Source organism: Canis aureus, chromosome 11 (genome assembly GCF_053574225.1).
Source record: "Canis aureus isolate CA01 chromosome 11, VMU_Caureus_v.1.0, whole genome shotgun sequence".
In the NCBI taxonomy this organism is placed as follows: Eukaryota; Metazoa; Chordata; class Mammalia; order Carnivora; family Canidae; genus Canis; species Canis aureus.
In genome coordinates, this window is record NC_135621.1 from 66558683 (window position 1) to 66586279 (window position 27597).

The 27597-nt window shown below is 33.6% G+C and overlaps 1 protein-coding gene across 9 annotated transcripts in view; it reads right to left on the minus strand.

Annotated features, from left to right (window-relative positions):
* Positions 1–27597, minus strand: part of VPS54 (VPS54 subunit of GARP complex) — a 78250-nt gene that overhangs the window by 34108 nt on the left and 16545 nt on the right. For 2 of the 9 annotated variants that reach the window (XM_077915617.1, XM_077915616.1), the window contains 8 exons: positions 22244–22280; positions 20807–20962; positions 18669–18910; positions 14249–14327; positions 13209–13243; positions 11114–11245; positions 8079–8464; positions 759–885 (listed from right to left, as the gene is read on the minus strand). In XM_077915617.1, coding sequence (XP_077771743.1) covers positions 759–885; positions 8079–8464; positions 11114–11245; positions 13209–13243; positions 14249–14327; positions 18669–18910; positions 20807–20942 — 1137 coding nt within the window. In that variant the 5' untranslated portion in view covers positions 20943–20962; positions 22244–22280. Of the gene's footprint in view, positions 1–758; positions 886–8078; positions 8465–11113; positions 11246–13208; positions 13244–14248; positions 14328–18668; positions 18911–20806; positions 20963–22243; positions 22665–27597 lie in introns of those variants that run through there. The other 7 variants (XM_077915615.1, XM_077915614.1, XR_013389779.1 and 4 more) reach the window with 6 other exon arrangements.

The window sequence follows — 27597 nt, forward strand, 5'->3', positions numbered from 1 at the left end:
AAATGAAGCTGGTTTGGGGGCAAAACAATATAAGCACATTTTGGCCTAGTTTCATTAAGTAGCTAGAAAATATCCTTCTCAAACCCCGATGATGTATAAATACTCCATGAGCCCCGTACTTTTTAGTTAGTGGTCAAGAAGACTGAAATGATGACCTGGACTATTTGTGGGGGATTAACTACTAACAAATATAAACATCTCTTTAGTTAGGCTGCTATCAGGGCTTCTGGATTCTTTACTAGTTCTTGGCAGTAAGCAGCACTGAAAAGTTAGCAGATAAGAGAAGCATGGATTTGATGTATCTGCACATGCATATGTATAAAACATGATTATAAGGGGTTCAGTGACTATATATGACTGATAAGTTACTATATAATAATGATCACTTTTATAAAAGACATACACCAATACATGGATACATATGGATATGTTAGTTCATCCTATATCTAGATTTTAAACTTTGTTTGTAAGCTATATATGACCTCATTTTAAATCCAATTTCTAATTAAGCTATAAAATTACTTTATTCTCTAACTTCACAGGATAATGAACAATTATGGTGCTTGCTAAAGTCACACAGTTAGTAGAGGACTTCATAGAAGTCTGACTGAGCTTGAAATTTAAGATAATTTTGCTGACTATAATCTGAGAAGAATATGCTCTAAACTAAGACTGTTAGGAATTAATACTAAGCAACATCACTTTCATCCACAGTTCAAAACATATACCTCAAAAAAATAACAAAACAAAACACATACCTCTTCTAAAATTTGACAATCGTCTTCCAGTGGTCTGTTTAAGTCACTGTGAGAATAAGTAGAAAATTCTGCAATCATCATTTTATCTATCAGTTTTTCTAATTCACAAAGTTGTGATCCCAAATGCCTACAAAGGAAGAGGAAAACATAACATTTATTCATTAAAAACCCAATTCATTCATCAAGAAAACTAGTAGGCAAAACTTTTCTAGCTGACAGCATTTGTGCAATAATGTGATACTTGAGTAAAATGGAGTCTTTTAACTTAACAAAAAAAATAACTGTGATAGTTTCATCTCATCTCCCAAATTATTTTTTTCTTTACATGCTTAGCCTCCAAACACTTACATGTATTATAGGAAACATGATTCTAGAAATTTCATGACTGCTTTTTTGCTGCTTCTCACAGACAAACTATTCAGGTATTCTAAATCCTTTCCTAATTGACCATTTACTGAATAGCAATGTCAGCAGCTCCCCAGCCATTCACTTATTCCATAAATACAAGTGCCTACTATGGCCCTGCTGGGGTGGATTTAAATACCTGAAGGACTATAGGGACAGACTGACTCAATTCAATTTGTTATGAACAGTCTGAGTTACTGGGCAATTCCCCTCAGGTCATTACCCTGAAAAGTCATTAGGACACAAGACTGGAAATATAAAAATACTAAGCTACAGTCTATCCTTGGAACTTTTTCTCATAAAATATAAGGTTCCTTTTTAATCTAATATTTACAGATCCTACATAAGCTTGGAGTAAGAAGAACTCTAATCAGATGGTCAAAGTTGTGAGGGTGGTAAAGGCAAATACTACTAATGGGATTTGGAAGCTTTTCCCTAGAGAAAGCATGCAGTATCCAAAGGACAAGAATGATCCCATTTAAAAAAAAAAAAAAAAGCATGATCCCATTAAGTCCCTGTTCAGGGGGGCTCTTAGGATCACTATCTTCATATACTAAGGGATCTTTACCATACAGTCTAATAGCTTCATAAAAACAATGGGTAATACAGTCAGTCCAAAGTATTTAAAAAATTAAGTGAAATAGGCCAATGAGAAATTTGTTTATACATAATAAAAAATTTTTAAAGCTCTATTCTTTGGTGCATTTTCAAAACATGTATATTTAAATGTCTAAATTTAAAATTTGTCTTAATTATTGAATAGAAAACATTTAAAAACATATATACTCCAACCAGAGCCCATATTTTTAGAAATTAGCTTAAAACATGTGACCTAAAAATAAATAAATAAAACATGTGACCTTTAAATCCCTTGTTCTTTATGTAACAACATTTGGTAAGAAATGATAAATTTGAAAACATCTGATGCGAAATAATGTATAAATTTGCAATATGAAAATTTTACAATATGAAATTATATTTCTTACAGCTAATTAGAAGACTAAGAAGATTCTCATAAATGGCACCAACATTTCACAATAATCTAATTTTGAACATATTCACTAGTACAAACTTGTATTGGCAGTGTCTAGCAAAAGTATACAGGTAATTAACCTTTGACCTAGGAATTTCACTTCTCACTATCTGTCTCAAAGATACACTCATAAAAATACAAAAGAACATACATTCATTGCAGCACTGTTTGAAACTACAAAGGAATAGAAACCACCCAAATGTTGACCTATGGGGGTTAGTTGACTGTATCATAATAGACACTAATGTACTGTTAAAAGAATTGAGGACTACCAATTAACATATATTGCTACAGAGCAGTTTCTCAACTTTTTTTTTTCATTGTTGCCGCAAGAATCCTTTTTAGACATTTTTATTCCTAATCACCCCGCACGTACACTTAATATCACAGATATACTGTATATCTGTTTATGTACCTTGGCCCTTTGGAGGGCCACAAGCCATTATTAATATCCAATTTTTTTTCACACTTAAAAGAACCAATTCTTGCTCCCTTAGGATGATATCCCCTCATTGAGAAGGCACACTGTAAAGTGATCTCCAGGGTATACTGTAAAGTGACAATAGCAAGGTAATGCAAAGTAATACAGTATACTAATGCTTATCTAAGATGAGGGACAGATAGAGAGATGGCTGGATGGATGATGGATAAATATAAGTTAAAACTTCTAAAAATGGTGACTTATAGGGTAGGTAGGAAGGAAGGAACCAGAGAGAAGTTAAGTTTCTTTGAACATCCTTTGTTTCAGAGATCTGACTTTGGAACCATGTAACTACTCATAGACATGTTATAGCACAACATTGCATTTAAAAATTTCAACCCTGAGGGTGCCTGGGTGGCTCAGTCCATTAAGCATCTGCCTTTGCCTCAGGTCATGATCCCAGGGTCCTGGGATGGAGCCCCACATTGGTCTCCCTGCTCAGCAGAGAGTCTGCTTCTCTCTCTGACCCTCCCCTCACTCATGGTAGTGCTCTATCTTAAATAAATAAAATCTTTAAAAAAAATTAATTTAATTGCACATCAAGTTAGCAGCAAATGTATACAAAGAGGAATTATTTCAAGTGACTTTAAAATATAGAAATGTATCTATTTATATATACAGTATATCTTAAGTGAACTTAAGGAGGCTCCTACAAAAGACATAACAATCTGAACGTTGACAAAAACAAAAACAGCAAAAAACTTAAATACTTCAAGTATATGTAAATTCACATGTTTATAAAAATATATTTTAAAAAAATCATCAGTTACCTTTGGAAGATGCTAGATTTTCAATTCATCATTTTTAAAACTGCTAAGTAAGAAAAAGGCATGTAGAATTTATCCTGCCTCTCCTTGTAAGAATTGTCCTTCAGTGTTACCAAATTGCTATGGAGAAATACCACTTTACAGAAATATTCCAATTAATAAATGAATAAGGAAGTATAGAACTAGAATATTATTATTTGTAACCCATAATGAGATGATAAACCTAAGCAGTGATCATCAAATGGCTGCTAATATCATAAAAGGAGAGACAACCAAATAATATGCCTTTTTTTTTTTTTTTTGGATTTGGAATCTGATCTTTTAAATATAAATGCCTTACTGAAATGTTACAATGATATCTCTTTTTTTTTTTGCCGAGATAAAATAAGTGTTTGTATTTTATTAGTTTCAAGGGTAGAATTTAGTGATTCATCAGTTGCATACAATGCACTGTGCTTATTACATCAAGTGCCCTCTTTAATGCCCATCACCAATTATCCCTTTCCCCCATCTGCCTTCCCCAGAAATATGTCTCTTGGCTAAAATTAAAATACACACCACTACCTATTAGGTGTTCCTGCTAAAAAGTAAACCTTCACTCTAATCAAGCATTTTAAGTCTAACTACCAATTTACAGAAAATATAAGCAAAGGATTAAAAAAAAACACCAATGACTGTAAGACATAATAGAATGTTGTAAAATTTCATTAGAGCATATAAACAAAATGTTCTGGGAGTTCAGAATTCACAAAAACAGTTTATACAGAAAATAATATCATGGTCAAAAAATATAGAAAGAATGAGAAAAAAGAAAACATGCATAAGCATTTTTTTAATGCCACTATTCTATGCCATTAGCTTCATATTATACAGAAGAATCATTCACAAATAAGGACATTCACATTCCTCTTAGAGATTACCAATTGTAGCAAATAGACTACAGGAAGATTTGGGAATCAAAGTTCCCTTTAAAAACATTAGAAAGAACATTGGAGCTAAAAGCAAAACTTGGACAAAGAGCTCTCAAATGGAAACACTGTTACCAAATTAATCCCAAAGAGTCCCTCCATTGCTACTAACAAAAAGATTTTTTTTTTTTTTAAGATTTTGTTTATTTATTCATGAGACTCACAGAGAGAGAGGCAGAGACAGGCTGAGGGAGAAGCAGGCTCCATGCAGGGAGCCCGATGTGGGATCCGATCCCGGGACCCCAGGATCACGCCCTGGGCTGCAGGTGGTGCTAAACCATTGAGCCACCTGGGCTGCCCGACAAAAAGATTTCCTATTTTAATACCCTATGCTTTTCTAAGATTTGCCTCCACAAAAATGACTAAAATTTGGTTTCCAGTATAAAAGAAAAAGAAAAATGTGTGAAATTCAAGCACAATGTCTTTTAACTCCTCCTGGGAAGGCATAATCATTTTAATAAACTAAGAACACAGTTTACGTCACTAATGCTTTTAAGTAGACAAGAGACAGAAAATACACATTATCTTAATTGATCAAAAATATAAAGGGTTCGAAACTAATTCTTACGCTTCCAAATAAAACTATGGGCCTTAAAAATATTTGTGAAGCTACAAAATAAGAAACTAATGTTAATACTTAATAGTGTTAAAGTCAAGAAAGTAAATCATCAACATAAGATTTGACAGTAATTAGGGATCCCTGGGTGGCGCAGCGGTTTGGCGCCTGCCTTTGGCCCAGGGCGCGATCCTGGAGACCCAGGATCGAATCCCACGTCGGGCTCCCGGTGCATGGAGCCTGCTTCTCCCTCTGCCTGTGTCTCTGCCTCTCTCTCTCTCTCTGTGTGACTATCATAAATTTATAAATAATTTAAAAAAAAAAAAAAAAAGATTTGACAGTAATTAAAACAAAACTGGGTTATTTCAACTGTAAGTAAGTATTCTTGACTAGAAAAACATTTTCTTTTAGAATACTTTCATCTTTGGAAATTATTTACATATGAAGATGTTTATCAAAGTCAGAGACTCAACATAAGTTCTGATACCAAACTTTTATATAGTTATAACCAACTGGAACTGACATTTGATAAGCAGCTTTACGGAACTGTTTCATGTGAAGAATAAGCACTCTTTATACACATGTGTAGGTTCTAAAAAAATAATAATATAGAAAGATACTTGAGTAAAATGTAGACAGTGAAAATATTTGAAAGTCTTTTTAAAAATCATATATACTTTATGAAAACTTTGTCCCTTAAGGTACAAACAAAAAAAGTAAGATTGAAAGTAAAGGCAAACTCTTCCTTGGGCTCAAAATAAATAAGTCATAATGTACTGGCAATAATAATCAACAAGGTTCTTAAATATTTTCCAGACAGCTTTGGATAACTATACTTTTCATCAGTATTATTGGACATAAACTGAAGAGTCAAGGAACATTAAGTAGAATGAAATATGATCTTGGGGATAAAAATTATAAGAGTTTAGAATTTGTTTTTAGCAGGCAGGCAGCATTCAATATTTGATTTATTTCTCAGTGCTGTCCTATTCAGAGGATAAAAGTACTCTATAGAATCAGCTTCAAATATTTATCAACATTCATGGTATTATACAGTGAAAGATACAACATCTGTCATTACAGAAGTCAATTTTTCTAAAGTAGTGATAAAATTAGTGCTATTTACTTTAAAAATATATTCCAGGGTGCCTGGGTGGCTCAGTCAGTTAAGCACTGGACTCTTTGTTTCAGTTTATGTCATCATCTAATAAGGGTCATCAGACTGAGCCCCACGTAGGGCCCTGCATTCAGCGCAGAGTCTATTTGTCCTTCTCCCTCCCGTCTCTCCCCTTGCTCTGTCTCTAATAAGTAAATAAAATCTTAAAAAATAAAAATAGGGACACCAGGGTGGCTCAACTGGCTAAGAGTCTGCCTTCAGCTCAGGTCATGATTACAGGTCCTGAGATTGAACCCAGCATAGGGATCCCTGCTTAGTGGGGAGTCCACTTCTCCCTCTCCCTCTGCTCCTTTCCCCCCTCCACCCCACTTGTGCTCTCAAATAAATGAATAAAATATTTTTAAAAAATAAAAATAAAAATATATTCTATTCAGACATTCAGAAACAGAAACATTTAAAATTTCAGAGTGAAAGGGAAACTAAAAATCATTTTGTCCATGCTAGGAAATCCAAAGTAGGCTTCAAAGAACTATGATCCACCCAAAAATGATTGTAAAATTTTAGGTACCAGTATGTCTTTATGGAAAGAAGATCTAATTAGCAGTGTTCAATAGATTCTCAAAGAGGTTTGTGACTCAGATATTTTCTTTAGACATTCAAGTCTAGATTAGGTTCCTTCCCTAAGGTTAGAGCTCCGTGACAATCCGTACATTCATCATCATACAGTATTGCACAGCATGATGACTACCCAGTAATTTCTGTCTCCTTTATTCTGCCAAATAAATTGTAGAAACAGAGCAGAGAGCATCTCTGCTTTGTTCATGGCAATATTCTCAGTAATCTGCTTGGTGTCTCACATGTAAAGGTGATCAATAACCATGTCTTGAAGGAATGAATCAATAATTTATGTCATTAAATTTGGGCCACCTTTCAAAAAATGTGTTCTAAGTAAATATTCCAATACCTATCCCTAGTCAATAAGAACTTATAATTCAGTTACATTTCTCCTGAAGCTAACTTTTCCAGAATATATTAAATATATATTAAGTTACAGAATACATCTTCCATACAAACTTTTTAATAGTCACTTAATAGAGTAAGGTTTGGATAGATTTCCCAGCAAACAGGGGCTTCTACAAGTACATTGCAAGCCTGCTTAACTGAAACTCTGATGGTCTATACCTGGTTTATCCATAAATTAAATATTTTGACATGATCTCACATAAAATAGTTAAAACCCTAATGTTAAAAACATTTTCAAAATAAGAACTTGGGAAAAACTGGGTCTTTTCCATTACCTTATAGAATTTTTTGCAATGTGATAAACAGACTGCAAATCAGAAATGAATTTTAATAATTACCACATAATTATATATAAATGTAATAATTGCATTATTAAATAAATATTAAACTTAAAATCTATTCAAGAATCTTTTAAATGAACTTAATTTTATTTTTTTTAAAGATTTTATTTATTCATAAGAGACACAGAGAGAGAGAGGCAGAGACATAGGCAGAGGGAAAGCAGATTCCTTGTGGAGAGCCGATGAGGAACTCAATTCCAGGACCCCAGGATCACGCCCTGAGCCAAAGGCAAACGCTCAACCACTGAACCACCCAGGTGCCCAAAATGAACTTAATTTTAGATATACTGGTATTCCTTCCTGCACCTTGATCTACTAACTTGACACAAAACTATTTCAACATTTTCAAAATGTTATTTTCAAAGTTGTGACCGGCCTTTCATAGGTACCATCTACCAGAAAATTTAATTTTGTTTCTCCATCCAAATGTTTATGTAAATATTGTTCATTACAGTTTTTGTTGTGCTATGACTAAAATATCACAATGATAACATTACTAAACAAATCAATCTAGAAGAAAAAATATTCATGTAACTTTCATCCATACATACTTCCTCAGCTAACATTACACACTAAAATTTATCCTTTACAAACTTCTAACATTATTTCTAAAAACTTAAAGGACATACCGGAAGCTGTGAATGCCCTGAAGTTCCTGCTGTAGAACCTCTTGTGTTGTTGCTATTAAGTCCAATGCTCCAACAAATTCAGAAGTGGATAACAACACCTGTACTGTAGGCTGAGTCTGGTGTACAGTGGCCATTAACTTGAGTTTATTGTACACTTTCACACAATTGTTTCTGGTAAGTGCCAGTCTTAAAATGTGTAGTGATCCTTCACACATTACTTTATCAATCTGTGCAATCTTATCTCGAAGCATCTTTACAGCCTGGGAAGTTTTCTTGAGGTAGTCCTGCAATTCGTGTTGAGAGGTCATTGCATGAAAAAATGCTTCGGAACGTAGAGAGATCTGGTGAGCAATGTTTACTTCCACAATATCCAGATAATGGCTCAGCTTAAGAAGGAAGAAAAAAAAAATATCATATGGAGTATTCTAAGATTATCTTCTTTGGCTATCCAAATACTTCCTGAAAATGATATAAGATTCCTACATGTATTTTAAATGCCATTATATGAACTACTGGATTATAAGGTTCTTGACATCAGGCATAATAAAATGGAAAGGAGATGAAAGATAACATGACATAGCATTCATCTTAGCTTCAGTTTTTGAGTCAGACAGACCTGGGTTCAAATTTTAGTTTTGCCACTTACTAACCAGATGACTTTATTCGAATTACTTAGTATGTCTTGGCCTCAGTTTCCTCATCTATAAAATAAGAATACTTATACCTGTATTCTAAGACTGTTAAAACTAGAAAATTACATATATAAAATACCAGTGCCTGGTACATAGAAGGAGGTCAATAAATGGTTAACTATAATAAACTTTTAGTCAGATGCACGCTGTGTGATGGTGTAGTGGTTAAGATCATTCTATCTCAGACTTCTAAAATAGATCATCATCTTAGATGACTGTGGGGTACTTTTTCTTTCTTGAAAGTAGTTGGTTTGGAGGGCAGTAATAGCAGGAGCAGAGAAAGAAGGTAAATCTGCTTCTTGCACTCTTTTGTCTCATATTTATTAATCTTTGGGTTGCTAAAAAGCAATATGGGGACAAAGCTACTTGAGTACATTACAAGCTAAAGTGGACTCAATTTTCAGAATAGGAAATGGAGAATGAGTAACTCCTTCAGGATACTGCTACTCAGGACGCAGTTTATACAACTGCTGCCAGTTTGTGAACTGTTTAACCGGTTCATGATAAAAGGAATTTGCTGGAAAGTAAATCAACTACATCAAGCCCAATAGTGATTTTTCATAGAAAGACTTTGTTTTTCCATAGAAAGACTTTAAAAAAAAAAAAAAAAAAAGATTTTATTTATTTATTCATGATAGACATAGAGAGAGAGAGAGGTAGAGACACAGGCAGAGGGAGAAGCAGGCTCCATGCCGGGAGCTCGACGCGGGACTCGATCCCAGGACTACCAAGATCGTGCCCTGGGCCAAAGGCAGGCGCCAAACCACTGAGCCACCCAGGGATCCCCCGAAAGACTTTCTTAATAAAGGAAGCAGTGCAATGATTTACATTCTAGTGCAAACTCCTTAATTCATCACAGACCAGGACTTTGGGTAGCACTTCAATAGAATACAAATTATCTAATCCTCTTTGTATCATTCCCTCTCTTTAAACCTAGTAAGATAAAAACAGCTACTTATCAATCATAAAGTGAATCTGAAAGTGTTCTCTTGGAATCCTTTCTTCCATTCCTTTTCTAAGAAGAGAGTAGAACGAAAAGGACCCAGGATAGAAATATAACAAATCTGATACTGTAACTTACCAAAATATAAAATTCCATTACTTTAAACATTTAGCATGAGACAACTGTTTAATTTGAATTTCAAAGATTTCTGCAAGTTATCAATATTCCATTGATCTATTCCTTTCAATGGCATATTTTCATAATTCATTTTCTATTAAAGTTCTATAAAGGGAACAACTTTTAGTCTTCCTAAAAGAATTTGGCAAGTATTAGTATGTAGGATGAGATTTTTATTGGCTTTTGTTGTTTTTCTCTCTTAAGGTATTACTTTAACAGGGAACATATTGGAATGTGAAAAAGCAATGTGGGAGTGAGCCTGTGCCCATAAACCCATAATTTTCATCAGATTTATGAATCTGTTCTTACTCAAGGAAAATCCTTATAGGTAAAAATGCTGCCAGAGGAAAAATGACTTCACTTTTATTTTCAACTGTGAAAAAAGGAGTACTCAGGATCCTTTCCCTACATTTCTTCTCCTCAAACTAATTTTTTCTTTAGTTACTAGACCACATTTATTGAATAATCTTCCGAAGACAAGTTTTCAGACTGCCAAGAGAGGTCACTAGCCTGAAACAAAATGCTTTCTTCTTAGTTTAAGAACCAGTTTTAAAACAGCTCTAAACTGCTGAGAAAGAACAGGAATCAAAAGATCTTTACTTCCTATTCAAGTTTTAAAAGATTCTTGATAGGAGTTAAGCTAGGTTTAAAACTGTACATTTTCAGTGATTTTCAAGATGTTGACTTCTCACAGAATATTGTAAAATTAAAAAAAAAACTTCTGACTAATAACATGCAAAATATTAGGCTTTGCAAATCTAAAAATATACTATTGTATTTTTAATACAATACTGTATTTTGTAACTATCATATTTTTCCTTCAAAATAATCATTCTTACAATGTGGGGAAAGGAAAAATGGTACCTCAGCAAAAGTTGACTTTGTATACTTCAAGTCATAAAGAATACAAAATTAGCCAATATATTATTTGGGATAAATGTAAGCAATTAAATGTTATCTAATATATCTTTTAAGCTGAAATTCTATCAACTATTTCATATAAGAAGCACTGCAACAATTATCTTTTCCTTTTTCACCAGCACAACTTGTTTTCCATTGAATCAAAATGCTTTCACTTTATCAGTTAAGATATGAAGGCAATAATAGTAACAATGAAATTAAAAGCAATAGCCCTTACTAAATAACTAAATCAGAACTCACATAAAAGGTACTACTTAACTAAAATAAAGTTTTCTACATGGAAAAAGTATAAAAGAAATTACCTTTTCTTGTAGCAACTTTGAGGAAGCTGCATCACGATTTCCTTTTCCACCAGCAGTATTAAAATGAGACCATGGTAAAACTGAATTAAAAGTTAAGGAATCGTCCAAGGCAAAATCTGGTTTCATAAAAATCTATTAAAAAATGTATTTTCCTCAATTAGATAAACATTTTTTATATCCATTAACTCTTCAAACATCATAAGACCATTAAATAATGATTAACTTGGATCTGAAGCATAAACAGCAAAAGCAAGTGATGATAGGTTGATTTACACAAACAAAAATCTGTATAAAAAAAAGTATAGCGTTTCACCACACTAAAAATACTCATGAAGAGATAGAAAAATGTTTTTTGTCTTTACCAATGGAGGTGATCATTCCATCACTATGTAACCAAATTCACTAATGCAGTCCAACTAGGCACACACCCAAGGGAGATATCCTACTTATCCCAAAATTTGTTATTATTTCCCACTGAGAGTTTTTTTTTAAATGTCAAATCTCAAACTCTATTTATATTTCTATTTTTTCCTGCTTAAAATGCTTTCAAAATTAGTTTTATAGATAGACATATATTAAATTTTAAAACCAAAACAAATTCAACTTTATGAAAAGGTCAATTGTTTTTCCTTTACATACTATAACTATTTAGGCACTAAGTCCTACCCATTATACTTTCTAAATAATACTTGAATCCTCTCTCTCCTCTATGTCTAGACTATTTCATCAATGCAGCCCTTCATTATCTCTGGATTACAGTAAATAGCTATCTACTGATGTCCTCCTTCAATCTATCCCCTATACTAGTGTCAGATATACTTTTAAAATGCAAGTATAACTGAATTAACTTCTGTTTAAATCTCTCAATGGATTCCTATGACCTAAGGACCAAACTCTTCAGAATGGCATCAAAGGCCCTTCATTTTTTTTGAACTTTCTCACCAATTTGTATTTTGCCACTTCCACTATTACAAGTTACATTCTAGCAATACTCAACTTCCATACCCTCTTATGCTTAATTATCTTTGTATATACTTTCAGCCTAGAATATCTTTCCTGACTATTTTCCTAGAAAATACAACCCAATCAAAAGGGCAAACATTATCTCTGTATGTTTACCCCATGAACACATCAACCACCCCATCTCTGAACACAAGTACATATGCCACATATATTTATATATCTCATATTTCACAAAAATTATTTATTGACTATATGTATCACTCCCTGGAGACTGGATTTATAGCTAATTAATCTTTGTATCTCCAGTACCTAGCATAAGGCCTAAACATGGTTTGACTTACTTAATTTCTATGCTATATTTTATTATATGTACTGATCCATTTTACCTATGGAAATTCAGCAAGATGGCCAATTATCTTCAGTTGGGAAGAAATGTATTCATGTAAATTTGCCATTTAAGTAAGGTGAAAGATTAGATATGGGGAGTTGAGGGAAAGTCTTCCAGGCTAAAGGAAAAGTACAAGTAAAGAAGAGACCCAGCAAAATAGTTTAACTGAAGTAAAAAAATGTATAAAGATCAATAAGCAAAAGTTGAGTTTGACTATGATGGAAATCAATAATCAAAGGCCTTAAATGACACTTTGAATTTTATTTTGTAGGAATCAAAGTACTTAAAAAATGTCTACCCTCTCCTTTTTGTTTCTGTTGTCTGGGTCTTCTCACCTTAAAGAGTAGTTATCACAGACCTCTTTGAGAATCTGATTAATGCCATGAATCTGATTAATTAACTCTATGGGGGGAGGGGCGGGGGCAAAGAGAAAACACCTATGACACATCTCTATAAAATTTTTCATACAAAGGAAATATCTCTTAATAATTTGAAGGGGTAGTAACATCAACAAAATTCTTTTTCAGAATGGAGACTTAAACATATTTGTAGATTTAGGTAATAAAGAAATTGATGACGGTAAAAGAAAGAAGAAAAGTGATGCACAAAGTGCCAGAACAGGCAAAGTGGTTAGTGTCAGAAGGTCAAATGAAAGCTTCTTATAAGGAAAAATTAAAGATATATAAGATTATTAAAAAATTAAAGATATTAAAAGCAGTATTCTCATTTATTAAGCTCTGTTACCTTAGGTACTTGCTCCAGATCTGTCCTGGATTTATCTATGAAAAAAAAAAGAGAGAGAAAATATTATTCTTTAAACTTGTTTTCATTTTATTCCATAAAATATATTTTGACCAGATTCTGTACTATGTCACAATTATGTAATCACTTAAATCCCTCAACAAACGTCAAGCCTAATATTAAAGCACTGAAAAAATTCCTATGTTTCAAGTAATTTTAATCAATTGTATGGTAGCAAGGAAACAAAATACATTTCAAGTCTTTTTTAAATGGACACAGAAAGCTTGATGCTATCTTAAGTTTGGTGAAATTAACTTTGGCATATGGTTTTTAAAAATGAATTACAAAAAAAAATAAAATAAAATAAAATAAAAATGAATTCTAATTTTAATTAGAATATAGGAATATTCTAATAAAGGAATACAGCTTTTACTGTTCAAAATACTCCCAAAATACTCAAAATACCCACCCAGTATGATCAAAGATTTTGATACCATATTAGGATATTAGCACCCTATTAATTTTCTTCTTAGACATCTTAGTTTGTATCATCTACAAAACTGCAAATGAACCTACTTTACCTTTATTTCACCAACTCAATCTCAGAGGAAGTACCCTCCTTTCAAAAACTAACCTTCCTGGGTTGGACTCCAGGCCCTCCTGCCTCTTCTGTGAGCTCACTTCATCAATCACCCTGCCTCTTTCTGTATCTTCAATCTCTTCCCTTCTAATAACTCTTTCTCTTTGCATATATTCATGCTCAGTTCTCTCCCATTAAAACAAATAGGAAGGAACGAAGGGAGGGAGGGAGGGAGGGAGGGAGGGAGGGAGGGAAGGATTGATCAATTAAACCCAGCGGCCTGGACTAGGCGGATGCAAGGGAGGCCCTCCAGTACAAAACTTAAGGAAGCATTCACTATCGGTTATGCAAATGCCTCTCCTGCATCGAAGTTCCCAAATTAAGATTTTGTTTGATATTTATGCTATGCTACAAATATCACATATTTATCCACATATTATCTACAAATAGCATATATTCATACCATGAGTATGTAAGAGAGTCCTGTCAAAGGTATCTTTAGGAGGACAAATATTCTTGCATCTCTCATGAATCTTCTCTCTCTATAAAAAAAAATAACAAAATCAATGCTATGTAGCAATATGAATATTCAAAGCATCAAAATGTTTCATAAAAGAATATGCCAAATTAGTTCTACATTTTTAATGTGAAATCACTAGCCTCCTGAAATTAAACACAAATAACAAGTATGTTTAATAAACCAATATGAACTCTATGAATACGTACATGCTTATACTCATCCCATTTTATATAATTATAATAAAATCTCTATAAATTTGGAATGAAGTGGGAATGCAAATGAAAATCCTTATTTATATAACAGAAATCAATTGAAAATAATTTTTTAAAACAAGAAAATGTGAAAATCTATATAAGACAGAAAGGCTATTGGTTGATACTTTCTGAGAGAGAGAGAGAGAGAGAGAGAGAGGAGAGAAAAAGAAAGAAACCCTACTCTAATTTCAGATTAGATGATCACTAACAATTCTATCTTTTCAGAGATACCATAAATAGGACACATGGGAAAGTGGGGCATGGAAAGGAAAAAATACTGAGCTAGCAGTGTTCCGAGTTCTGAAGGCAATTGTGGCAGAACCTACAGGACTGTCTTCCAACGTGGCTGTACCATTTTGCAGTCATTGTGGGTCAATTACCCACGATGAATATAAGTTCCTATCAGTCCATTTTCTTGCCAGCATTTGGTCACTGTTTTGAATTTTTGCAATTCTGATAGAATGCTATAGCAGTATCTCATTGTTGTTTTAATTTGCAATTCCCTAATGACATACAATGTTAAACTTTTCATACGCTTATTTGCCATCTTTATGTCTTCTTTCATGAGATGCCTGTTCAGATCTTTTGCACATTTTTATTATGACAAAATACACACAATATAAAACTTACCACTTAAAACTATTAGTGATGTTGACTACTTTTCCACATGCTTATTGGTCATCTGTACATCTTCTTTGGAAAAATGATCATTCAAGTTCTTTTCCCATTTTTTTAGTTGAGTTATTTCTTATTGTTGATTAAAAGTCAACAAACTCTTAAAAGGAGTTATTTGTATATTTTTGGATACCTATCCTTTATCATACATGTGTTTTGCAAATATTTTCTCCCAGTGTCTAGCCTATATACATTCTTTTACGGTGTCTTTCAAAGAGTGGAAGGTTTTAATTTTAACAAAGTCTAACTTGTCAATTTTGTGTTTCATGGATTGTGCTTTTGATGCCACTATCTAAAAAATAATCACCAAATTCAAAGTTATGTATTTTCTCCTATGTGAGCTTCTAGTTTTACAGTTTTACATTTAGATCTACAATCTATTTTCTGCTTATTTCTGTGAAAGGTGTGGGTAATCTATGTCTAGATTTTTTTTTCTTTTTTCCCTGCAGGTGGATATCTAGTTGTTCCAGTACCATTTACTCAAAAGACTACCGAATGACCTTTGAACCGGTGTCAAAAATCAGTTGACTGTATTTGTGTGGGTCTATTTTTTAGCTCTCTACTCTGTTTATCTACAAAACAAGCTGCTAGAATTTTAACTGGGATGCATTGAATCTATAGCTATAGAGCAAGCTGGGAACAAACATGTTGACAATATTGAGTCTTCATATCTATATACATGGACTCTCTCTCCATTTATTTAGATCTTCATTGATTCCTTTCATCAGTTTTGTAGTTATCCTCATATAGGTCTTGCAAATATTTTGTTAAGATTTATACCAAAGTATTTCATTTTCTTTGGTGCTAATATAAATGGCACTGTGTTAATTTCAAATTCTAACTGGACATCACTAGCACACAATAAAGTAATTCACTTTTGTAATATAAACCTTGTATCCTGCAATCTTGTTATAACTGCTTATTAGTTCCAGACGTTTCTTTTCTGATTCTTTGGGATTTTCTACATAGACAATCATGGTATCTGTGAACAGACAATTTTATTTCCTCCTTCCCACTGTATATATCTTTCATTTCCTTTTCTTATCTCATTGCATAGTTAGAATCTCCAGAGTGATGTTCAAAAACAGCAGTGAGAAGGAACATCCTTACTTTGTTCCTGATCTTGGTGGGAAAGCATCTAGTTTCTCACAATTAGTTGTAGGGTTTTTACAGATGTTCTTTATCAAGTTGAAGCTTCCCTATATTCCTAGTTTGCTAAGAGTTTTTATCATGAATGGGTACTGAGTTTTTTCAATGTTTTCTCCACATCTATTGATATGAACGTATGATTTTTCTTCTTTAGCCTATTAATGTATGGATTACACAAAGTGCTTTTTGAATATTGGATCAGCCTTGCATATCTGGAATAAATCTCACTTAGTTATGGTATAAAATTCATTTCACACATTATTGGGTTTGATTTTCCAATATTTCGTTAAGGATTTCTGCATCCATGTTCATAAGGTATAGTAGTCTATAGTCTTTTTTTTAATAATATCTTTGTCTAATGTCAATGTTAGGTTAATGCTGCCTAAGAATAAGTTAGAAAGTATCCCCTTTGCTTCTACTTTCTGGAACAGGTAATAAAGAACTGGTATAACTTCTTGCTTAAATGGTTGGTATAATTCAACAGTGAACCCATCTGGCCCTGGTGTTATCTATTTTGAAAGGTTATTGTTGATTATTATTATTGATTCAATTTCTTTAATAAGTATAGTCTTATTCGGAGTGTCTATTTCTCACGTGTAAGTTCTGGAAGTTTGTGTCTTCTAAGGAATTGATCTATTTCATCTAGGCTATGGGAATTTGTAAGCATAGAGCTGTTCATAATATTCTTTTATTATCTTTTTAATGTCCATGAGATCATTAGCGGTGTGTCCTCATTCATTTCTAATATAGCAATTTAGGTCTTCTTTTTTCCTTAAATGACCTGGCTAGACAGCTACCAATTTATTGATCTTCTCAAAGAACCAGCTTTCAGTTTGGATTTTCTCTACTAATTTCTTATTTTCAGTTTTACTGATTTCTGGTATAATTTTTATTATTTCTTTTCTTCTGTTTTTGTTGTTCTGTTTTGTTTAGTATAGTTAACACAATATTACATTAGTACACAGGTACATATGTACATAGGTACCTAACATAGTGATTCACCTTCTACTTACTTTGGATTTAACATGTTCTTTTTCTGGTCTTCTGCGGCGAAAGCTTAGATTATTAATTTTAGATTTTTTTCTTTCCTAATATATGCATAATGCTACTAAACTTCCCTCTAAGCAATATTTTCATTTCACTAACCCACACATTTTGATAAGTTTCTATCAACATTTCCTTAAGCTCACTGATTCTTTCCTCTGTCATTTCAAGTCTATTGATGAATAAAAATAAAAAAAAGATTTTATTTATCTTTTCATGAGAAACACAGAGAGGCAGAGGCATAGGAGTAGGGAGAAGCAGACTCCCTGCAGGGAGCCTGATGCAAGACTCAATCCCAGGAACCCAGGATCAAGACCAAAGGCAGATGCTCAACAACTGAGCCACCCAGGTGCTCCAAAACTTTGCAAACTTAAATAAAGTCTGAGACATGCAGTCCTTTCCCTTGTATTCCCTTATTATTATACAGGTGCCCTATTGATATGGTGGTAAAATGTGGGAGGAGGCAAAGCACTCTTCAGACCTAGGATTAGGTAGCTTTTCTTTAGTGAGTTTATGTCCCTGGGCTATGGTCTTTGAAAAGCTTTTAAATTGCTGATTTTCAGTTTGTTCAGATTTTTTTCTTGTGAGAATGGGAGTAGAAGCTTCCAAGTTTCCTACATGCTGAACCAGAAGTATTTTTAATGTTTTAGGAAACCACTAACCTGTTTTCCAAAAGGGTTATACCACTTTAAATTCCCACCAACGGTATATAAAAGTTCTAGTTATTCTACCAGGACTGATAATAGGGTGAGGCAAGCCTGGAGTACAATACTTAAAGAGGTACCTACTCTTAAATGAATAACAAGCCTTCTTAAACTAAGCACTTCTTTCAGTTCTTACTGAAAGAACTGAGTTTAAAGCAACATATTAAGACTCTGCTAGACCTAGCATGCTCTATTAAATTTTCTGTGGTAAATGAGAGACACAGAAACAGTTCTACTCTGCTCATTTCTTAAACCTCACAAATCTGTTTTTTATTGGCCTAACTGAACAATTTTCTCCTTGGTAGGTAAGGTGGATTTCATGATGAATCTTAGCACCATTAGAAAAGTGTATTTTGAAAAATCACTACAGTAAGAGAAATATATGTACATATATCTAAGTAAAGAATGAAATACAACCCAGGACAATAGAATGCATATAGATAGAAAATAATACTGTAAGCTCATCAAAGATTACTGGCCAAAAATCTACAATTAATCAAACTAAAGATCTTTCTTTTCTTTTTGATTAGGTATTACCTGAGAGATTTCCTGTTGATACACTGTAAAATGTTCCTTGCTGATCTGTGGGAGGTAGAATGAAGGTATGACTTCAGTGTCCACAAAGTCCAATCCCCATGTTTTTGTGAAGAAGTCAGATTCTCTTTTTGCTAATCTAGGATCATTTAATGCTGCTGGGAGGTTTACTTTGGAATGATATACAGTCCATCTATGTTGATCTGTAACTAGAGATGGGGCAACACATAAACTATTTGAATCACCTGCAAAAAGTAAACAAGAGAACTCTGTGAACTAAGTTCTACATTTGAAAGTACATCCTAGAAAAAGAAAAATGCTTAGTTCCTACTCTACAAATAGAAATTCTTCTGCAACAAACATTTTAATGAAAATCAGTCTGATTAATAACCTTCAGCTTTCACCAAGGGAAGAAAAGCATGTATAAAATGAAGAATATGCAAAATTTGAGTTGTCATTGCAGGGTGGGGTGAATGGTAAAGAAAATCTTTCATTAATTTCTTTCCTTAATGTATAATTTCTCTTTCCTTTTTCAATTTCCTCGTCTATCTTTCAATTGTATATCTTGTATCCTTTACTACTCCAGATTTTTCACAAATACACCTTTCTTCTATTGTAGTATGGCAGACACACTGGACTCTAATACCCTTTGTTTGGCTTATAAATAGATGACAGAAATGCTGCTGTGGCATTAACCATAGAGGAAAGAAATATTATAGTTGATCCTTGTTATTCATGATAGTTTTGTTCTATAATGTAACAATTAGCAAATACTGAACAATTGCTCCTAGGGGAAATACAGGGTTAGGTACCTTCAGGCCTCTGGTCACAAAATTCTCATCAACTGATCAATAAGTAATCTTGTTTTGTGTGTGTTTCTGTTTAAAGACACCTTATTGAAAATAAAAAATAAAATAAAAATAAAAAAATAAAAAATAAAGACACCTTATTTAATATATATTGTTCATTCATTAACACTGAACCCACGACTCACACTGAATGAATTTTCTTCATAAGGCACATACATTGCAGTCTTTTTGTACTTAGAAACACTAGAAAGCCCTTCAGCACTACGTTTGAGAACCATTTTAAACAGCAAAATCACCAAAAAAAATCTCAAAAGTGCAAAAAAATGTGGCATTAATAGACCACAGAAAGGACACTTGTTTATAGCATGAGCGCTAAAACAAGAAGGCAGAGTGCTGTCTTGTTCAACCTTAGCTAGGGACATGTGCATCAGGCAATTCAAGTTTTTCATTTCTCTGTGTATGACTGCAAATGACCACAAAAATACCACAAGTATTGATTTTGGAGTTATAAATAAGTTTTAGGGAGTAGGCAAATTTCCAAACATGGAATTCAAATAATGAAACTTCACTATACTACGACTAACTAAAAAACTTTAAATCTGAAGCTTCATTTTCAAAACTTTTTTTAAAGCAATTTACGCAAGTAACTTCTATGGAAATGCATGAAGAGAACTATATTCCAATTTCCCAAAAAGCTTACTTCCAAATAATTGACCTCTTTAGTTTTAAAACTATAAAATTTACTCTTTTAAATACTGCTGACCCTTGAACAATGGGAGGGTTAGAGCACAGATCACCCCCTCCATGTAAGTCAAAAATCCACATATAACTTTAACTCTCCCCAAACTTTACTAATAACCTATTGTTGACTGAAAGCCCTACCAATAACATAAACAGTCAATTAACACATATTCTGTATGTTATATATATTATATACTGTATTCTTACAAGAAAGTAAGCTCAAGGAAAGAAAATGTTACGAAGAAAACCGTAAAGAAGAGAAAATAGTTATAGTACTCTACTATATTACAAAAAAAAAAAAAAAAGACCTGCATATAAGTGGACCCATACAATTTAAACCTGTGTTGTTCAAGGAGGGTCAATTTGAACCATCAGATTCTATATAGATCTATATATAGAACGATATATAGATTCTATATATCGATATATATATTCTATATATATATATCGATCTATATATAGATTCTATATAGAATCTGACTACTCTCTAAAAATAATACAGATCCTCAGAAAGAAAGAAAGAAAGAGAAAGAAAGAAAGAAAGAAAGAAAGAAAGAAAGAAAGAAAGAAAGAAAGAAAGGAAGGCATTACCTGTGGGTTCCTTGGGACATACGTCTGGCAGTGACTGCACAGGTCGAATGTGTTTTGTTGGATCTACCTCTTTTTTAAAGAAAACATCACTGCTGCTTCCTTGAGGCACTGGTGAAGAACTGTGGCTTGAAGCCATTGCATAAAATCACCACTCAACTGAAAACAAGTAACAAGTAATCATCAAGACACTTAACATAATCAAAGTTCATCTATAAGTATGATGCATGCCTCAAATTTTCTTTAAAAAAGACCCCTTATCCAAAATCCCTCAAGCTGTAAGTACACAATTTAAATACTATTAACTTTAAGAGTCACTCGTAATAGTTTACTAAGAAAGTTGTCTGTCCTTGTTTGAAAACTATTCTCCTCAAAGTGAAATATCCTTAGTCTTTTATCCCAAGTACAAAATAGATACTACAGCTGTAACTAATATATATTAAAGATGAAAACACCCATTCATTCAACAAATATACAGTAATTATGCATTATAGCAAAATGGATAAGTGAATGAGTTTTTGAAGTCTGACTGCCTGGGTTCTTTCACTTAATAGCAGAATAATCTTAAGGAAATTTATTTAACCTTTGTGTCTCCAACCTCCATCTGTAAAAATGGAGATGAAAAGAGATCCCATTTCATAAACATTTTTTGTAAGATTACAAGGAATGGATATATGTAAAGCATTTAAAACAATGTTCATCTCCACTAAGTGTTATACTATATGTGGGCAAACTGAATTTAAGTAATATATTTAAATTTAAAAAATCATCTACAAAAAATAAAACAATGCTCATATCAAAGTTAGTGTTCACAAAAGCTAATTATCATAATTATCACAATGTGGACTGTCACTATATTAAATGATTATAAAAAAAGTATAATTCTTCATGGTGCCTACAATTACATTAAGTAATCAAAACAATCAAAACACTAAAGAAAACACAAGTTAACCTATGTCTACATTTTTTGTAAGTCCTAAAAGAATTTGTGGGGCAAGCCAACATAATATAAGCTATAGTGCCAGGTAGAATTTTACAAATGAAGCGGTACATAACCTGGATACTGAAGAACATGTATTATTTTATTATTGGAGGGTAGATAATCTTATATTGCAGGGTATTATCTATCAAATAGCACGTATTCAGTAAATATTTTTCAATGAAGAAATAAATAAGCATAATCAGAAGTTTATAGCTGAAAGGGAACTTAGAGATCACCTTGTCTAAATGTAAGACCCTGAAAGACTAGGTAGCTTACAAAGATACATGTATTTCAACAAATTAAAAAAAAGAAAAGAAAAAGAAAGGCCTAGTAAGGAAATCTGGTGAATAGAATAAGAATATGAAATAAAGAGCAGAGACATAAGGCTAATAAGAACGATGACAAAAAAGTTCATCTAATCTAACTTCCCTCTAGTTTATCAGAAAGCTAAAACTTACATTTCCCAGACTTCTTTGAATATCTGTCACAGTCCTCCTAATGCAAAGGAAACACATCCAATTACCACTCACTGAGACCATAAGAAACAAGCTGTTAAGAAAATGCACAAAGATAAATAACTTCCCTCAAGGTCCCTGACCAGAAAGCAAACGCTACCATAAAAAAAAGGTTAAGGGACATGGAATAATCCTAAAATTATGTGGAAACTGACATGGTTAGAGTAAAATGTTTGCATTGGTAAGTACTGACAAATAAATCATATTTTATTTACACACACACACACACACACACACACAGAGTATGGTTAGACAAATTAGTCAGAGAGCCTTGGCTTGCAAGGCATCACTGACCTGTAGAAGTTACACCCATTCACATTAAGTATATGACTGTTTTTGTATAAAAGCATCATATATTTGAAAGAAAAAATTAAAGGATAGGAAATATTGTATAATACATAATCCTGTATATTAAATGTTCAGTAGGACAATTCTAAATTTAACATTAAATCTAACCTTTTAATTAATTTCATCAAACAAAATGGCTAAACTAAAAACATTTTGACATATTAAAGAGGGTAGCTACAAATATCTGGAAAATGTATTTATGCTGAATGCCCATTGCTTGATGTCAGATAAATTAAATATTGATTCCAACAATAGCACACTACAATTTCAATTTATTCTATTTACCATCATGTCATTTTAACAGCAAGGAAAAATCCTAAGTGCCATCTCAGCCAGAAATACTTGAGGAGATGGGGACTTGTACAAAAACATTTCTAGACTCCTATAAATTACTTCAGTATCTGGGCGAGGGTGGGAGCAGGGGAGGGACACCTTATTTACTCATTAAAAATTTTGAATTGGGAAACATGCAGATTTTCTGTTTTTTCCTACACCTCTCCTAATTCTTAGGAAAAGAGGGAAAATCTCTAGCTATAAAGAGATTATGTAAAATTAGGGGACTGTCTACATAGGTGAGTCCCAATTTTAAACCATGTGACTCTCCATTTCCTTCAACTATCCTGAGTTAAGATTTCCCCACAGTAAGAACTAAAATTTGTATTAATGACCACATAAATATGGTAGCTACTTGGTATGTGCAATCATTGTTTAAAAAACATTATGGGTTTATTCATAAGGCATGGATGCATAACAAATACAGCAAATCCCCATGGCCTCTAACTTCAGCAAAAAAAAAAAAAAAAAAAAAAAAAAATCTTTCCTTGAAAGGCTAAAGAACAAAAATAATAAGGCATCTTAGTAAGAAAGTTTCTCTAAGAATAGTCTATCCAGAAAAAAAAAAATAGCAAAAATAAAAACAAAAAATACAGAATACAGGGAAAAGGAAAGCTCTAAGAACCAAATGCAGGTAACCTATGATTTCCAATACCTTCACTTGTAACAACTAGAAACACATTTGGCATGTAATCAGTCGTCCCATAATAAGAATCTATAAATCACTCTACCATTCTTCATCTGATCATCTTTTCATAATTTTAACAATACCATACTCAACTGTTATCTTGAATCCTTCTTTGGTTTCTCACATTTAGTCACCGTTTATGTATTTCTATTTTTTGCAATAATCATACTGAAATTTTGGTCTTTATATAGGTCTTCTCTATTAGACTATGAACTTCTTGATGTTTCCATTTTCCTATGTATTCTATGTGCCTAAAGCAGTTCCTGGCGCACAAATAGTATATAATGAATACTTTAAAGATGAATGAAATGGGTGGTGTGTAGAAGAGATCAGAAGAGAAATGTTAGACAGTTTCTCATAATCCTTTAGTGAATAGATAAGAGCATGGGTATGAGATGATAAGTAGAATACTTATGAAATCTTTTGTAAAACTAAAATGGTGTAAAGTGAAGAAACGGTTACCATTAATTTATACGGAAAAATGTTTGTTTTAGGCTGTTCCCTGAACGTAGAATACCCTAGGTTCAAGGAACAAGTGAAAAGTATACCTATCCCCACAAAGAAACCATGGTTCATTGAAGAAATACCTGAGTCCAGACCTGGAGCAAAGAAAGAACATGTTGATCCTTGGGAACTCTTGTGTCAGAAAGCAAGTAAATGCTCAAAGACAGACCAGAAGAATTGTCAAAAGAACAAAGGACCAAGTTAAAGAGGCTCCCACTGGCCACATGGGGGAAAATCTGAGCAAAAAAAAAAAAAAAAGAAAGAAAGCTACCTGAGCATAATCTACTGGATAAATAAAAAATAATGAATACAGAGTGATATTTAGGGGAAAACAAAGAGATGAGGAAAAGGGACTGGAGTGGGATTAAAGAAAGGGAAGTTCTTCTTTGCAGAAGAAAGCCAGTAATAAATGTAGAAAGAATAATTGAATGAGAAAATCATGATTTTGTAATCCCAATGTAAAAACTAATTGAGGCAAAGATCATCAACATATGCTAAAGTTATTAGGTGAAAAGTTGTTCAGAAACAGAAAACTCACCTAGTGCCAAAGTGTTACCCCCCACAGATTACTTAGCAATGCAAAGGGAGAATGAATCTTTTTTTTTTTTTTAAGATTTTATTTATTTATTCATGAGAGACAGAGAGAGATAGAGAGAGAGGCAGAGACACAGGCAGAGAGAGAAGCAGGCTCCATGCAGGGAGCCTGATGTGGGACTCAATCCCAGGACTTGATCTCAGGACTCCAAGATCACCCCCTGGGCCGAAGGCAGGAGCTCAACCGCTAAGCCACTCAGGGATCCCCAGGAATGAATCTTTAGTATCTGGCTGTCACTACCTTAACTAAGTCATCAAACTTGGCATCATTAATAACAGTAAAACAACTTAATATTAAGTGATTCATGAAATTATAAACGTGATCACCCATGAAGCATGTCTCACCAAAAATGCTTAACCCAATCTAATTAAGCCTCTAAACCAGGGGTTAAGCTTTTCTGCCCTGAGGATTCCTTGGCAATCTGGTGAAGTCTACAGACCCCTTCCCAGAATAATGTCTGTAATGTATAAAATACATTGGATTACAATGGACAACTATACTGAGATAAATTTTTTAAATACAATATATAGTAATTTTTGCTTCTCAATTAATGCAAACCTATCTTAATTTCTAAGCAATAAATGAAATATTTCAAGGTACCTGTAACAAATTAATGCAACATGAAAATAGTTGAAATTTCTACCAATGACAAAGTTACAGGTAGTACTAATACCCCTGTGAAGGATTACCTACACTCATAATTAAAGGAAATGCTAAAATCCAGTTAAAGCATGGTTTCTCAACCATGGCATCATTAAGACTTTGAGCTGAATAATTCTTTGTTATTGAGTGTTGTCCCCCTATACATTGTAGGATCTTTAGATGTATCCCTGGCCTCTATCCACTTGATGCCGATAGCACCCTCTCCTCCTTCTCCACACAAAGTTATGACAACCAAATATGTATCCGGACAAAGTCAAACATCCTGGGGTGGGGGAAAAGAGGGGAGAGGATAAAATCACCCCAGCTGAGAGCCACCAGTTAAAATAAAGATAATCATCAGATAAATTAACATATGGACTGATTGAAGGTACTAGTATCAATTCTTAAAATAAATATTAATAAAGGTTCATTTCTTTTTTTCCTTAGATAAAAGAAATGAATAATCCTTAAGCTGGGTGAAACCTTACACAGGACTTTGGACTTGATCCACAAGACTGGTAAATCATTATAAACTTTAATCCATCACTCTAGGAGATTATCAGTATGGAGGGCCAAGAACAGAATCTAAGAGGATTTAAACATTTCTTAAGAAAGAAATGAGAGATATAGGGGCACCTGGATGGCTTGGTTGGTTAAGCATCTGACTCTTAATTTTGGATTACGTCATGATCTCAGGGTTGTGAGATTGATCCCCAAGTAGGGCTCTGTGCTCAGCAGACTCTGCCTTTCTCCCTCTCTGCCCTCCCTACCACACGTGTGTGCACACGTGCATGCTCTCTTCCATAAATAAATAAATAAATCCTGAAACAGCAGAGCACCTGGGTAGCTCAGTCGGTTAGGCGTCAAACTCTTTGATTTCAGCTGGGGTTGTGGTCTCAGGGTTGTGAGATCAAGCCCCAAGTTAGGCTAGACACATGGGCTCTCCCTTTGCCTCTGCCCCCCACCCCCCGCCCTCGCGTGCTCTTTGTTTTTTGTTTCTCTCTCTCTCTCTCTCTCTCAAAATAAATAAGATCTGTAAAAAAAAATGTAGGAAAAGTTTGTGATAAAGAAGAAACATCCAAGAAAGTGAGAGAAAAATCAATTCAGAATTCACAAATAAAAGGGGAAAAAAAAAAAACATCGTTTAGATTTGGCAATTAGGCAGTGACCAGTCACATCAGAAACAATATCAAGTCCAACAGTGGGTGTGGAGGCCAGACTGCAGATGTTGGAGTAGAACCCACAATTATATGGTCAACTAATCCTCGACAAAGTAGAAAAGAATATCCAATGGAAAAAAGGCATTCTCTTCAACACATGGTGTTGGAAAAAAATTGGACAGCAACATGCAGAAAGAAGAAACTGGACCAGTTTCTTACATCATATACAAAAACAAATTCAAAATGAAAGACCTGAATGTGAGACAGGAATTCATCAAAATCCTAGAGAACACAGGCAGCAACCTTTTGGACCTCAGCCACAGCAACCTCTTACTAGATGTTTTTAAAGGCAAGGGAAGGCCAGCCCGGATGGCCCAGTGGTTTAGCGCTGCCTTCAGTCTGGGGCATGATCCTGGGGACCCGGGATTGAGTCCCACATTGGGCTCCCTGCATGGAGCCTGCTTCTCCCTCTTCCTGTGTCTCTGCTGTCTCTCTCTCTCTCTCTCTCTCTCTCTCTGTCTCATGAATAAATAAATAAAATCTTTAAAGGCAAGGGAAGCAAAATGAATTATTGGGACTTCATCAAGATAGAAAACTTCAACAGCAAAGGAAACAATCAACAAAACTAAAAGGTAACCCATGGAATGGGAGAAGATATTTGCAAGTGACATATCAGATGAAGGCCTAGTATCTAAAATCTATAAAAAACTTATCAAATTCAACGCCCCCAAAAAAGGAGTCCAGTTAAGCAAAGGGCAGAAGACATGAATAGATATTTTCCCGAAGAAGACATACAAATAGCAAACAAACACATGAAAAAATGCTCAATATCACTATCAGGGAAATACAAATCAAAACAAGGAGATACCACTTCACACCAGTCAGAATGACTAAAATTAACCACTCAGGAAACAACAGATGTTGGCAAGGGTAAGGAGAAAGGGGAACCCTCTTACACTGTTAGTGAGAATGCAAACTGGTACAGCCACTCTAGAAAACAGCATGGAGGTTCCTCAAAAAGTTAAAA